The sequence below is a fragment of the Equus caballus genome, chromosome 11, assembly GCF_041296265.1.
Source record: "Equus caballus isolate H_3958 breed thoroughbred chromosome 11, TB-T2T, whole genome shotgun sequence".
In the NCBI taxonomy this organism is placed as follows: Eukaryota; Metazoa; Chordata; class Mammalia; order Perissodactyla; family Equidae; genus Equus; species Equus caballus.
Window position 1 is genome coordinate 5940080 of NC_091694.1, and position 16248 is coordinate 5956327.

At 43.0% G+C, this 16248-nt stretch overlaps 1 protein-coding gene across 9 annotated transcripts in view; it reads left to right on the plus strand.

Annotated features, from left to right (window-relative positions):
- Positions 1 to 16248, plus strand: part of RNF157 (ring finger protein 157) — a 72004-nt gene that overhangs the window by 29735 nt on the left and 26021 nt on the right. For all 9 annotated transcript variants that reach the window (XM_005597125.4, XM_005597127.4, XM_023651981.2 and 6 more), the window contains one exon: positions 15899 to 15987. In XM_005597125.4, the coding sequence (XP_005597182.1) occupies positions 15899 to 15987 (89 nt within the window). The remainder of the gene's footprint in view (positions 1 to 15898; positions 15988 to 16248) is intronic.

Consider the following 16248-nt stretch of genomic DNA (forward strand, 5'->3'; position numbering starts at 1 on the left):
GCTTGCCTTTTCACTCCCTTAGTGGTATCTTTAGTTGAACAGAAGTTCTAAATATTGATATAGTCCAATGTATCCATTTTCTTCTTATATGGTAGCACTTTTTGTATCCTCTTTAAGAAATCTTTCCAGTACCAAATCATGAAGATGCTCTGGTTTTCCTCTCATAGTGTTGTTTTACCTTTCGAGTTTAGGATTGCCATCCACCCGGAATTGATTTGAGGTATGGTGTGCAGTAGGGGCCGAGGTTCTTTTTTTCCTTTTTCTTTTTTTAAATTGATCCAGCACCGACTATTGAAAAGACCCTCCATCCTTTTCCCCACTGCATTCAGCAGCACCTTTGTCAGAAATCAGGTGACCGTATCTAGTTTCTCCAGTGAGGACTCCACTCGTGTCCAGCTTGGGGATGGGGCTCAGGGGAGTGGGTACTAAGTCTGACTGCCAGCATCCTGGCAGGCGAGGGGGTAAGAGGCTGGGGAGGTCTCACCAAGCCTCGGTGTGGAGGCCTTGGCTTCACCCTGTTTTCAGAAGGGCTCCCTCGCCCTGGGCTGTGCCCGGTGTCCCTGGGTCAGTCCTCTGACTTCCTCTCTGGTAGACATCCAATCTTCTGTTACAGAGGGGACAGGTGGTCTCCTGGCCACATGGTGTCTGGGAAAAGATCTCGGAGTCTAAATGCTTTTCATGCAGACTTTCCCAGTCTCCTCTTTCCAGCCTCACTGCACCCCAGCTTTAGGAAGACCTGCTGCCTCCAATTCCTAAGCCTTTCTGGGGCTCTGGGCGTGAATGTTTCTGCTGTTTGAGACGTCAGCCTTTTCTGTTCTCCTAAATCAGTTTCCACTTGTCTGTGTGTGTTTCAGCTTCCAACTTTTCGTTACCATTTCCTCTCCCATTTTCTTTGTTCTTGTGGCTTTACACTTTTTTCTTTTTCAGTCCCTTTACCGTTGTTTCAGTGGGAATTCAGAAGGAAGCAGAGGTAAATGGGTGTATTTATTCTGTCAGGTTGATTGGGAGGCCTACGATAGGTCTTTACATTCATTGCTGCGGATTTTTGAATCTGGGCAGATGGGAGCGGGGAAGCACTGTTTAACTTTTGATTTTCTACATTTCTCCAAACTACATCTCAAAATTTGATAACTAACCCCTTATACAGATTTACTTATATACATAAAATATAAGATATAATATATAAGTAATTTATTACATAGAGTAGAAAAGGAATGAATAAGCAATATAATTTAGGCTTTAAAATTACAAGACAAGGATTTTCCTTCTGTAAAAATTTTAAAATATTTTCAAAATAATGTGATGTGTTGGGCTAGAAGGTAATCTGCACTTTCCCTCGCTCTGGCTTTGCCAGGGGGCTCTTAATTGTCCCTTTTTTGCATTCATACATTCTTTGTGCTTTCCTTTGTGTTAGCCTGAAGTTGTGCAGGAAGCTCGTGAGTGATTCTTGCAGAATTCAGTAAAACTTCAGTATTTTTCCAGACACAAAATAACTCAGTGTGAGGTCAAGCCTAGACTGACAAGATGGAAGAAGAACCTTCTCTTGAAACTCAAGCTTTTTAGCTTAACAGAATTTTCCTATTAATCATATATTGTTTCAGCTACAGTAATTTATGTTTTCTTTTAATACCAGAAGTTCATCTAACCTGGAAGGAAATCTAGTTGTGTCTAGTACTATGCAATCGTGGAAGAGGGAACCAGGATATTTATAGAGAGACAATTTAAAATAAGAGGTCTGTGGGGCCAGCCCAGTGGCATAGTGGTTAAATTCGTGCACTTTGCTTCTGTGGCCTGGAGTTGGCAGGTTCAGATCCTGGGGGCGGGCTTATACACCACTCATCAAGCCATGCTGTGGCGGCATCTCACATACAAAAAATAGAGGAAGATTGGCACAGATGTTAGCTCAGCAACAATCTTCCTCAAGCAAAAAGAGGAAGATTGGCAACAGATGTTAGCTCAGGGCCAATCTTCCTCACAAAAAAAAAGAAGAAGAAGAAGTCTTTGTCTTTGGATTTGAAAGAGTCACTTCCCTCCTCACTAAGACACGTGCGGCCTTCAGTGGAGCTCGCAGTCATCTCACGCTCTGGTGAATTTTGCTGCCTTTCCCACCCATCAGACGCTGGCTCTCGCCTCCTAATACACACGGGAGGCTCCTATGGCAGCTGAACGCACAGTGATCTGTGTGAGTTGAATGAGGCCTTTGGCTGCTTTATTTAAGCGTTGTAAAGAAAGTATCTTGTCGTTCCGGAAAGGGCAAAACTATAGGGCTAGGAAAGAGGTCAATGATTGCCAAGGACTGGGGCTGGAGGGAGGAATCGACTACAAAAGGGCACGAAGGAACGTTTTGGGGGTGATGGAAATGTTCTGTATCTTGATTGTGATGGTGGTTATGTAACTATATGTGTCTGTCAAAATTCGTAGAACCGTACACTAAAAAGGGTGTGTTTTACAGGATGTAAATTTTATCTCAATAAACCTGACTTTAAAAAGAAAAAGAATGTCTTGGAAAGGAGGGGTGGTCGGTAGACTTGCCAGTGCTTCTCTGAGTCTTGGTCTCCACGTAGCCCAGGGATCCCCTGCTTGTGGGCGTGGGCCACCAAGAGGTGCATACGCTGTGTGTGCACATACTATGGGAGGGGCTGCAGGTCAGGGTTGCTCCTGCATCAGTGGCCCTCAGCCAGAGTCATCAGTCCCAGCTCCCCAGCAGCGGTGCGTGGGTCTCACCCCAGGACAGAAGCCGTCTGCCTCAGACCTGCGCTTTCTTTTCTCCAACGGGTCGTGATTGTTTGGGATCACGTTGCAGAAGTCACTGATATTACACCACCATGGTCACACTAGACAATAGGCAGGCTTGCTGAGTCTGCATTTTACTTGAGAGAGTGTCTTCCATTTCCTGCTAATCATAAACTGAGAATCTCAAAGAGCCTTCCAGTCACTATGCTAAGAGTTTATATGTCTCCAGGGGAGTTTGCTGTTCCCAAGAGGTGGAATTCCAATAGAGTATGTGGCATATTGACAATAATTCTCCTGGGTCACAACAAAGTGAGATATGTCCTAATTGTATTTACTCCAAGTGCTTTGAGACTCATAGATAAGAGATAATTATCTAATTGCTGATATTTCGTTTGTACATTCTTTTTTCCAAGTATTCGAAATTGCATTACAGGTAGAATTCTTTAAAGAAGATAACATTATCACTAATGGTAATCACTAATGATCACTAATGATAACCTATATTTTCGTAGCACTGTATGATTTTTAAAGCATTTTTTACTCGATCTTAATCACCCTATGAGATAGACAAGGGCTGTAAATCCCATTTTACACATGAGGAAACGGATGCCCAGAGACCTCAAATTACTCATCCGAGGTCTCACTTATCAACATGCGTGAGAACCGAGGCAAGAACCTGGGTCTTCCAGCTCCTGGTGGCGTACTCATTTTATTGAATCGTTTCATTTTCATTCTCCAGTCTTACACACAGCTACTGGCAGGAGCAGAGGGTCTTAGCTCCTCGTTAAACTTAATATATATTGCTCCACAAACCCTTTATTAAAAAACGCATGGTTGGGGCTGACCCCGGTGGTGCAGCGGTTAAGTGCACACGTTCCACTTCGGCGGCCAGGGGTTCACCAGTTCGGATCCCGGGTGCGGACATGGCACCACTTGGCACGCCATGCTGTGGTAGGCATCCCACATATAAAGTAGAGGAAGATGGGCACAGACGTTAGCAGGCTTCCTCAGCAAAAAGAGCAGGATTGGCAGATATTAGCTCAGGGCTAGTCTTCCTCAAAAAACAAAACAAAACAAAACAAAACAAAAAAACCACCTGGCAGTCTGTGTCTTTCAGGTATTTTGTGAGCATCAATAGCGCCAGCCTGCCATTTAGTCTGAGGGGCAAATATTAAAAATCTGGAGAGTCACTGTGGGCACATGCTGTCCTCTCCGGAAGATCTTCTTCATATATCATCCTACTGATAACCATTTCTGTTTTCTGCGTGTGCTGGCCTCATCACTCTGGGTACTGCCAAGATGAGTCTAACATGGGTTTTGACCTCAAGTTTATAATCTCATGGGAAGATCAGACACATCTACACATACACACATGGGGAAAATGATGAATGAAGTGTAGACATAGTCTTCCAGAGGCTCTGGGAAGGGAACTTTATGACATGAGCTTTGCTGACTTGGAAAGTGCCACTAAACACTGGGACGTTGAGATTGTTGTTTGATGCTGTTTCTTAACAACCCAGAGCACAAAGAACTGCTATGGTACTGACCAGAGAAGCTAGAGCATCTGTGTCGTAGGAATTTCCTCGAAATTTCTTTGAAACATACTGAAACTAAGTGTGCACACTCTCACCTCTGTTTCCTGTTGTCATTCTACGCCCCAACTTACGGGAAACTGTACTTAGTGGTGTCACAATTCAAAGAAAAATTTGGTTAACTTTTTCAGCTCTTAAAGAGATATGTAGTGGCCGTAAATTGTAATGAAACTGTTCTACCAAGGTCTATAAAAGTCAAAGACTTCTGAGTCAAATAGCTTGACAATTGGTTGCACGAAAATAGCATCCCTAAGCAGCCCACTTATTTCATTCTCTAAAATGGTCTTACCAGGCCAATCAACTAAAATAGTAGCCCTACTATTACAGAAATTAATCAGACATACGCTTTATCTTTAGAAGGCAGCCGTGATAAACGAGCTTTGCCGGAACGGTTGCTATAATTATAGAATAGAATGTAGTCCCTAGCCATATTTACCATCCATGGCAATTTTAAATGCTGGTGACACCAAAAACGTATATATCCTCCGCTAACTCACACGGTAAAATACTTTTTAAAGAGAGACAGAGCACGCACTTAGCCTAGGCACTTAATAGAAGAAATGATAATAATCGTCACCCGTGGGTAACATTTACAGTCTGCCAAGTTATTTCGCGGTTAACAGTTAAGTTGTTGTCTCCCTGCCCCGAACGGCCCGCTAAACTCAGCCGGGTGATGCTGGAGCAGGGACTCTGCCAGCCGCGCTGCTCCCGGCGAGGCTCTGCCAACAGGGGGCTCTAGCGGGCCTGCAGGGCTGGAAGGCGTGAGGGGGGCAGTAGGAAATCTGAGTCGCAGCTTCACTTGGCCTCTAAGATCTGATAACCCCAACCTTTCCCCTTTGCTCTCTCAGCCCTAGGGTGGCAGCTGCTTCCTGCACTTCCTCTCTCTGTCAGCTCGATGTCCCCTTTTCATGTTTTAGTTCTCCAATACCTGTTTAACCAGTTCCTTATATTAAATTCTCTCTATTAAAATAACTGGTATGGTTTCCGTCTTCCCGATTGGACCTTGATTAGTACAGCCTCTAATCTCACCAGTTATGAGGTAGCTATTGTGAAGCATATTTACTGGTAAGGAAGTAGAGACAGCAGGATACAGCGATTTGTCTAAAATCACACAATCAGTAGTACAAGAGCCAAGACCTACACCCTCCACTTTGAGATCCTCTGCTTTCCATTTCAGCTCAGAATGTCTCTTGCTGGGCTTATTTTTTTAAATAATTTTTTTTGTACTTACAGAAGAATTGCGAAGATAGTAGAGAATCCCCATATACCTTTCACCCAGCTTCCCCTAATGTTAACATCTTACATAACCATAGTACGTTTATCCAAACTGAAAATTAGCATAGGTACCTTACTGTTTTTAAAAACTAAGACTTTATTAGGACTACACCAGTTTTTCCACTAATGTCTTTTTTCAGTCCTGGGATCTTCTCCTGTCTCCTTCATCTCCTTGAATCTGTGACAATTTCGTGGTTTTTCGTTATTTTTCATGACCTTGACAATTTTGAGATGTACTGGATAGGTGTTTTGTAGAACTTCCCTCAATTTGGGTTTTCAGATATTTTCTTGTGATTAGATCAAGCTTATAGATTTGGGGGAAGAATACTACAGAGGTAAGTGCCTTTCTCATGGCACCATATCAGAGGTCCATAATAGCTCTTGACTTATTAGTGGTAATGGCGACCTTGACCACTTGGTCAAGGTGGTGTCTGTCAGGTTTATACACTATAAATCTTTCCTTTTCCATAATTTATTTGTTAGAAGCCAGTCACTAAATCCTCTTGCTGAACTTTTGACTTCCCACTTAATGATGAGGCTGTGCTTTCTTTTTTTCAGAATCTAAATCCTTCATTTAGCTGGCAAGAGGGCAGAAAATTTTAGACCAGTCTGTTTTTAAGTAATTTACGGTAGAGAGAGAAAGTGCAATGTAGGCTAAATATTGTATTTCTCTGCCTCTGGCTCAAATGAATGAATATGTATATAAACACAAGGATATATGCATAAATGGGTACATAAATATACATTTGAATGACTTTGGATATCTTTGCATCTCTGTATGTGTGTGAATATCTATGTACACATGAAAGAGGCTATGCTTTCTTGACAGATTATTAACTAGTGATTAAAGAATCTTGTATTAATGGCCAGGCTGAGAATTATAAACCTAGGAGCCAGACTAAGGATGTTAGGAGATACGACCATGTATTGCTTCTTGGGGAATTATGATCTGTTGCACCATCTTTGCTTTGTACCATGTTTAAACTTGGAACTTGGCTATTTTTGGTCCTAGAAAGCTTACAGTTAATGCTAGGACTCCTACTTATTCTTGACAAACTGGAATCACCTCTGACAAGCCCTGAAAAATGGTCAGAAGCCCAGGGTCTCATAGCCTCCAGGAAATCAGTAAAAGAGGAAGAGCCATAGAGAAGTGGTTGCTGAGAAGAGGAAAATCAGAAGCGTTGAAGGATGTGGCTCCCGGGGTGGAGATTGAAAGAATCGACTGAGAGGTGATGGGTGACAGACTTGCAGAGATGCAGAGATCTCAGTTAGGAGGCCAAGGAAGGGATGGGGATGGAACACAGGAGGAGAGAGGAGCCAGTGACATAAGTTAACCTTGGAGTTGGCCTCTGAACATGATTGGTTGTGGATGTTTGTATTTTATCTCTGAGATTCACCATCTAGAACATAGTAGTTATACTTCTAGCTCTAGCTTTCATTATATATGGTATTTAAATGAGCTTAGACTTTTGTATAAGCCGAAGAAAGTAGTTCAATGGTGTATATAACCTTGTCTTCGAAGGTGACTGCAGAATAATCAGGGCTCTCCCATCTTTGGGAAGCTCAGCAGGGCGAAATGGAGCAAACATCCCTGTGTTAAATCAGCTGCAGAATACAGATCTTAATATTAATAATTTAGAAATTAAAACTATCAGACATATGCCATAGGTTTATATTTTATGCTGTTTTGTTCTAATTATATTGTGTTTCTATATTTAATGATTAGCTGAAGAAAGTGAAGTCTCATTAGGGTTACTGATCAGAGTAATAGCCTTCTTCCTAGGGCTGTATCTGCAAATATGTAGCCAAAGTAACAGGCCTTACTCCGGCTTAGGATTCTGTATTTGATTGGCTTATAAACTTAACTATTTCTGTATTTCATACTATTATTCTTTTCTTAAGCCAAAGCTGGGATTACTAGTGTAGTAGACTTCCGAGCCTATTTTCTGGAATATGAGAGATGGAGATTTGACGACTCTCGTCACTGATCTTGCATCTTACATAGATGGTTTTAGGATCAATATGCTTCAGTGGGGGCACAGGACAGCTTGGAGTTTTTCAACTTGAAGACCAGCTTACAGTTTTTTGTTTCTGAAATATGGAACAGGGAAGTTTGGTCCACTTGCCCTTCTTAGGAGCTGACCTATTGAAAATGCCTCTGTTTAAAAATGACCAGAAAACTAACACTTAGTGGCATTAGAACATTCATATGCTTCTTTGGGGAAAAAAAATATTTTTTAAAAATATTTTTCAATACCTATTTCGACTGATACTGGTGCTTGCCTCTCTGGGCACATTCTTTACGTACAGTTTCAGGCATCTCAAAATCTGTTGCTTAAAAGTGGATTCTTATTTGTGAGCTGGGTTATAAGTCTCCTGACCAGATGAAATCTGGAAGTCAGCCATCTAGAATGGGGTGCTTGTCTGAAAGGAGGGGTTTCTCTGACCATTAGTCATTATTTACCAACTTGCTAGAGGAAAAAGATGACTGTGTCTGCTTTACTAAAAGCTCTTCTTTTTTCCTTTTAACTCTTCTTAAAATTAGCTGATGTTAGACAAAATCCTTTGTATCTAAAAACAGCTCGTCTTCGGGAAGACGCTATTATTTTAGAAGGACAGGGTAGCTTTTTCCTGCTAGGAGGGGCCTGTATCTTGGTGAGGGCCTTTTATCAGTGGGGAACCAGAAGTGGAGTAGGTTTCATTTATCGTCAGAGCAGCACACGTAGCCCTATAGGTGCATTTGATGTCAGAGTGGCCCTGGATGTGTTACCTGGTCTCGGTACCCCCAAACCATATGAGTCAAGGCCCAACCCATAAGAAGAGGGAGAAAATGGGCCTGCGATGCTCATTAACTGAGGTCTGTGCAATTTTACAATGGAGTAGATTTTTCATGCTCTTCTTATCTCCTGTTAGGGTGAACAGAGAGAAGTGGTTAATTGGGCATACTCATACTGGGTTTAATTTTGGGAAAGGTCAACACTGGATGTGGTGACACATAGCCAGGACATTGGTCCTGTGTGCTCTCTGCCAGAGGACCTAGCAGAGGAGTTAACAGACTATAAATAGACCGCCTTCTTGGGTCGATTCCTCTGGTGACCAAACCTGAACACAGAGCATCTTTGTGTTGAGGTCATCTTGTGACCCCCTCTTGGTGTCTCCCTTACGTCTTTGATTTGAGTGAAAAGTATGTCTTTTCACATCTTGTCAGTTTCACGATCATCAGTCTTTCTACACTGGTGATGGACTCCCCGCGAGGATTGGATGGAAAATTAGTGAAAAGGGGTTTTACCGCTGTAAATATAGCTCATTGACGTTCTGGTCTACAGCGGGCACAATACAGTCTGTCTCAGGGCTGCAGCTGGTTCAATAGGCAAATTTGTATTCATTTTGCAGGCTTCAAACAGAGACTAAACTGCTCTGCCTTGACACTGATCTGAGAAAATGTTCTAAAGCATCACCCGTCTAAAAATAGCCGCTGGTGAGTCTTGGACACACTGCGTATCTGACAAGAGAGGAAGTTGAGAAAGCTGAGAAAATAACCAGGCATCAAATAAAAAAGAACTGAAATTTAAATATAAAAGCCCTAAAATCTATAAAAGAAAGGGTTTATGTCAGGCTGTAAACGAGTTATTCATATGACCCCAGATGTTGGTTTCCATAGTAACTATTATTTGATTCTTTGGCACAAGTATTATGTCTGCTAATGTATAAACTGAGTGCTTTTTTATTTTAATTATAAATTGTCTAAAATAATTTCCTTTCTCTTTGGAAGCAGATTTTTCACATTTGAAACTTTTTTTTCTCGTAAGTGAAAACTGCGTGTGTGCATATTAATTTTTCTTTTTCTTTTTTTTTTTAAAGATTGGCACCTGAGCTAACAACTGTTGCCAATCTTTTTTTTTTTTTTTCTGCTTTATCTCCCCAAATCCCCCTGGTACATAGTTGTATATCTTAGTTGCAGGTCCTTCTAGTTGTGGCATGTGGGACACCACCTCAGAATGGCCTGATGAGCGGCGCCATGTCCACATCCAGGATCTGAACCAGCGAAACCCTGGGCTGCCACAGCAGAGCACGCGAACTTAACCACTCGGCCACAGGGCCGGCCCCTAATTTGTTTTTCTTTTACTTCCCTTTTTTTTCCTATTAAGCTTCCTTTCAGGGAATGTTCATTGCATCCTTGTTTGTAATAGTAAAAACTGGAAACAGACCAAATGTTCGTCAGTAAAAGCTTAGTGACTAAATGACTATATAAGGTAGACTTCTCTAAAAAGGAACCAGGGCTCCTTGGAGACATGATCGATTCTAGAGAGAGGACAGGAAGAACGCAAGATGAACCTGGAATATCTTGTGGTGCCAGAAAGTGCCCAAAAGCGATGAGCGTGTCAAAAGGCCATGGGGTCAACTTGAAGGAGCTCCTAAGTAGCCGAGTCTGGGATGCTTTGTACATATGATGAGGCCTGAATCTAACAGCAAATGTTAGCAAATTATGTACTTTTAGAAAAACTTTTTATTAATGTTAATTATTTATTTTTATGAATGGATTATAACCCTCTTTACAGATTACTGAAAATTACCCAGTAATTTACAACTGAAGTAACATATCCTATTATCTCATATGCACTGTGACTATATTTTCTACAACAAAAATGTGAGTGCAGTCATGGGGGTATATATGTATCTGTATATATATGTATATGCAGACATGTATGTATCTGTATGTACACACACACGCACAATCAGTGGGCGCTTCCGTTCCATTTAAACTGGCAGTTCCGCATTTGGTCACCAGGTGGCGCTTTGCAAAGGAAATCGATGAACACCAGGATGCAAGGCTAAAGAGGGGCTCGCTCAGTGTTCACCCAGGGCCTTGATTGGCAGCCCCCTGGGGCCCACTCCTCTGCCTGAGGCTGTGCTGTGCTCCTCGGCTGGAGGTGTTTGGGATTTAAATTATTCTGAGATATGGGCTTGTTTCAGCACAGACACAAGCAGGCCAGTCCTGGGAGGGTGCATACTTGGGTGCAGTGCACCAGATGTGGGCTCTGTCCTGGTTCTGGGCCCCTGACAGACAGAACTCAGAGAAGTGTGCTTGGTCCGTCACTGAACCCGGGCCTAGCACAGCACTCAGGGCGCAGTGAGGGTGTTGAACGAATGGGTGAATGTCTCTGTTCTTTGAAAATAATTTAGAGGGGAAGCCACTGTGCGTTAGAAGTAGCTATCAGTAACACGGATTGAGCATCTTGGGTAGAAGGTGGACAGGAACTGACATGCCCACCGCATCTGCTGCAGCTGCCAGCAGTGTCCTCTGACATCGTCACACCCTGAGTGTGCATTTGTGTCTTCTGCAGGCGCTGTTAGATCTTATAGACAAAAGGATTTTGTCCTGCTGTGATCCAAGAGAACTTCTCTCCGAGAAGAACTTAGATTCTCCTGTTAACACTTAAAAGGAGTGTGGCGTTAGGTATGCTTTTGTATGTACTGCTGCCTAAGCCTAAGAGTATAATCCAGAGAGTTTCGACTAGCTTCCAGAACCTGAACAGGAATTGTTTAGCTGTCGGACCGGCCACACTCTGCTCAGGTTCCTGGAACACTCCTGGGAGCAGAACAACGCAGAGACTTCTGCAGTAGGCAGGGCAGCTGCAATAGAAAGAGCATGACTTTTGGATTCAAATGCTGGTTCTGGGTTCAGATGCTGGTCCTGCCACTCATTCGCTCTGGGACCCTCAATAATTACAGGAATCTTTTGTGTCTCAGTTCTTTTATCTGCAAAATGGGAATGTTAATACTGACATTTTTCTTTTATTCAGTCAACCAACATATTTCTTAGTTCTTCTGCATATCAGACTGTCCTCCAGGAGCTTACAATCTGATGGGCCTGGCAGACACATGTGTTAGTGTTGAGAATATTAAATAAGAATGTATCTAAACTGAAGCTAGGTGGTGGTCATGGACACACGACACGTGAATGAATGTGCTTAATGCCACCAAACTGTGTGCTTAAAAATGGTTAAGGTGATAAATTTTGTGTTGTATGTATTTTACCATAATTAAATAAAGGAAAATGAAAAAGAACAAAGTAAAATGAAAAAATGTTCCCAGCGTGATGCCTGGCACACAGTAGGTACTCAGTAAACGTTTCCCTACGTTCTCCTTTTCCATGGATGGGCAGTGGCCAAGCTGTAATTGCAAGTTACCCACATTTTACCCCACTGAGAGGGCCTTCTTTGGGCAGCATTTTCTGCTTAGATGAATAGACTGGAGGAACCTGAGCCTTAATTCTCTGTCGTAAAGGTACTGACCCATGAGGTTTGGTCTGTGAACACATGCGTAGACCACATTTTGTTCTTTGTTCGCTAGTCTTTATGTAAAGCGTATCTTCGTTATGGAGAGTGAAATAGAATTCTAGAAGCTGCATCTAGGTATCCATCAGGCTGATGTCTGAGGAACGGGAAGCTTGAGGCAAGTAGTCAGGATATGCCTTGCAGAAGGCTTGGCTATCTTCCTTCATCTGTGGGCCAAGTGGCATGTTGTATACAAGATAGAAAAGGCCACTTCTTCCCGTTTACTGACCTAGTTGTGCGCTTGCATCCAAGAGAAAAAGACTCTATCTGGTCTTCCTTGTCACTGCTCGCTCCCTAACTCAGTAGACAGAGGGCTGAGAAAACTACGGCTCCAGGACCACAGGAAGGCACGGAGAAGCTCTGTGGTGTGAACTGAGAAGACAGTTGCTGGAGCCACTCTGAGCACCATGGACTGGGCAGCGGCTACCTCAGGGACATGCTCAGCCCCAAGTCTGTCCTGAGCTTTGTCTCCCTCAGTCCCACGAAGACATTACTTAGCTTTCGTGTCACCCTTACGTGTAGGCATATGAATGAAGTCTCTGGTTGTGAGTTGAAATAAGGTACTTCTTTTGCTTTAAATATAACTCAGTGATGGTGCGTGTATTAAGGCGATGCTGTAGGATGCTGTAGGCAAGCAGAAAAGTTCATCAATGTCGTGATAAGAAAAAAGAACGAGCAAAGACATAGGGTTGTGTTTCCAGACCTTTTAATAACTAGTACTTTAATGCTTTAATCATCTCTGGATTAAGGAGCTGTATCCAGGAGCATCTTAGGGAAAGGTGGAGATAGAATGTGTTCAGACCTCAATTCTGCTCGCTAAAACTTGAACCTCTTAATACCTCAACTTTATTATCTACAAAAAGGGAACAACCATCTCTGTCTCACAGGATTGTTCCAAGGATAAGTAAGCAATGTGTGTAAAGAGCTTAGCACAGTGCCTGGCACATAGTAAGCACTCAATAAATGATCATTTTAAAAGTGAAGATCACAAATAAGCTTCAAGAGTCATGATGGGCTAAGCTGGTTTAGAGAGGGAGGGGAGACGACTCTAGGAGCCGAGAAATATTTTCTTCAATTTGCCTCTGTTCCTGCTGCTCTCTCTGTCTTCCTGTCATCTCTGAATTTACAGATTACATTTATCCATCAAGATCCCAGATCAAATACCACCTCCGCCATGAAGCCTTCCTGATTCCCTCAGCCAGAAGTGATAACATCCTTTACATTTGCCCTTTTTGTGGCATTTCTCTGTGTGTAATCTTACAGTACTTGTGTAACTACGTCATCTGCCTTAGAATGTCGCTTCCTGGAAAAGCAGGACCTTATCTTTCCACTTGAAGTATCTCCTTAGGCCCAGCACCGAGTGTTGCCTGTAGACTCTGATTGGGTGAAAGAAAGGCCCCCGAGACAGAAGCTTTGGTAGGTAGGAGCCGAGAAAGGATTAGGTTCTCCTAAACAGATTTCCAATTGTTCTCTTTTCTTTTTGGGGGGCAAGGAGGGAGAACAAAACTGTAGGCGTGAATTTATTACACTGCAAAGGATAGTTCTCATAAAAAACAATTGATCCCACCGAAACCTTGCCCTGAGAGCTGGTTACCTGGGCTTCATTGCCAGTTATTGTCAAATGTAGCGTTCAAAATGGAAGAACACTACTTGTTTTTTTCCTCTCCTTTTGTTTTTCTTTTTTTGGGGAGGTATGGGGGAGAAGGGGCAAAGAGTAAAAGAAGAACCTGTCTTGTCTTTTTTTTCTTTTTAGCTCAGGTAGGAGTTATGGACAACTCCCAAGGACCTGTGCAAATGAATATGATTAACTTTGCTACTCCAGAAAAAAATTTTAATCCCAAAGTCATTTATTTTGGCTTTAGCATAGACTAGCATTTGTGTCAGATTTTCCTGCCTAATTACTTTTTGCTTAAGCTTATTTTAAAATTGTTTTAAATTCCTTTAGTGTGACAGCCTAGGAAAGTGGGGGTGGATTCTGGGCCCCAGATGCGATCTGAACTAGAACTCCAGCTTTCCTGCCTAAAACCCTCCTGATACGCTGCTAGGAGGAGAGTAAAATTGGAATCAGCTTTCTGGAGAACAATTTGGCAAAATATTTTTAAAAGTCTTAAAAATATGCTTACTCTTTGATCCAGTAATTCCACTTCTAGGAATTGGTCCTAAGGAAATAATCAAACAAGCATGCAGAAATGAGGGACCGGGCATCCTCTACAGCATTTATACCAGCAAAGAAAAAAGTAAAACCAACTTAAAACATTGAATAATATGGAATTGATTAAATAAAGTATGCTCCTATTTCTAATGTGTGTAGTCATGCTGTCAAATTATAAACTTTAAAAATTGTTTACCACGCCCTTCTACGTGAAAAGGAGACTATAGTGTAGTATGTATAGTTTGTACAGATAGAGAGGTAGGTGGATGGATGGATGGGTGGATGGACGGATGGATGGACGGACGGACGGGTGCCTATCTGGAAAGACACATGCTGCAGTGTTAACTTTGGCATTGCTGAGTGATGAAATTATGGCTGATTTTGTACTTTTTTGTGTTTTCCACGTTTCCTGCTTGAACACGGATTGCTTTGTAATTAGAAAAACCAAACGTGTATATTTTAAAAGAACAGGGGCCGGCCCCATGGCTGAGTGGTTAAGTTCGCACACTCCACTTCACTGGCCCAGGGTTTTACCAGTTCGGATACTGGGCGCGGACATGGCAACGCTCATCAGGCCATGCCGAGGTGGCGTCCCACACGCCACTACTAGGAGGACCCACAACTAGAAATATACAACTATGTACCAGGAGCTTTGGGGAGAAGAAGGAAAAATGAAATCTTGGGAAAAAAAGAAGATATGTTTAATGTATCAATGAAAAAGTAAAACGTTGCTGTGTAATACACAGTGGGTAATCTGAATGTGCAGAATTTAGATTGAGTGTGTTTTCTTAAGCATCGCATCCATACACGTGAGTTATCAGCTCTCACATTGAGCACATAAAGTCAGACGTACCGCAGTTTAAATTATGTTCCCCAAGTAAAAGAACCACATTCAGCAAAAGTCTCTGAAGGCGCAGGTGGAGTATAGTGCGCTGTCCTGTGTCAGGATCCCAGCTCTAGGAGGCAGATGCTTCTAGAGCTCGGAGTACCACAGTTTGGCAAAGCTACAAAGACTAGTAGGTTTTCTGTGAATTATATGTAAAAAATGTTTATTGCCAAAATAACATTAGAACACTCCTGGGAACATTTTAAATCATTCTTCCTCTTCTGAAAGCAATTCCCAATTACGTGTTTTACTGTTTTCCTCTTCTTATCTCCTCATTATCATCAACTCCGATCTCCAAATCTGCAGTCTCAGTGGGAAAGAGAGTGGAAGTGTAAGGCAAATGATGGACAAACCGTAAACCTTTGACGACCCCGAAAGAGCCCTTGGCTCACATTTTAAAAGCCCTGCTTTCTATGATCAGCTGCGGGGAACCTTTGTTCTTCCGTGTTGGCAGGCCTCGGCTCTGTGCACGTGATGGGGTTCTCTTTTATTTGCAGTTCCTAAATTCCTAAGACACCGTGGGGCTTCACTGAAGGAAAAACCTTGCAGCTCTGGCTCGCTGTCGTCTGAGGTCAGACGGAAAAGCCTTTTGTGATTAACTCGGCCACAGTGTGTCCTTTGGTGTCTGGAACTTCAGGAGGCGTTTTATTAGTTCTCCCCATTTTGAATGCTGACTCAACTAAGCTTCATAGAATGGATAAATCCAGCTCTTTTGACGCCAAATGGAATCCCAGTTCTACCACGAGCTGTGACCTTGAGCACGTTCACTTGATGTGTCGGATCTCGGCATCCTGGCTCAGGAACGTAGCGCCTTCCCACCTCACCTCGGAAGGCTGCTCTCGTCGGCCAGGAAGCCCTGGCCAGTGAAGGACAGTCAGGGGTCTTTATAAACACACCTCCTTCTCTTCTTTTTCTGACACAGTTTCCTTATGCTGCCCCACCTCCCCAAGAACCAGTGAAGACTCTGAGAAGCCTGATCAACATTCGAAAGGACACGCTAAGACTCGTCAAGTAAGTCCCTGGCTGGGCCGGGCTGGGCAGGTGCAGGTGCCCTCCTTCGTGCAGGGCAGCCACCTCCCCGGAGACCCTGGCAGACTAGTTCCTGCCGGACCGAGCCCGAGACTCCGGCCACCAGAACGGGAGCTGCTCTGGCCCAGCCGGCAGCACCTCTCCGCAGAGAGGAGGTCTCTCCGCATCTCCACTGGTCAGAGCTGTGCTAGTCTGTGTGAAGAACTTTGACTTTCTGGCAAGCTGTTGTTATTATCCCTATTT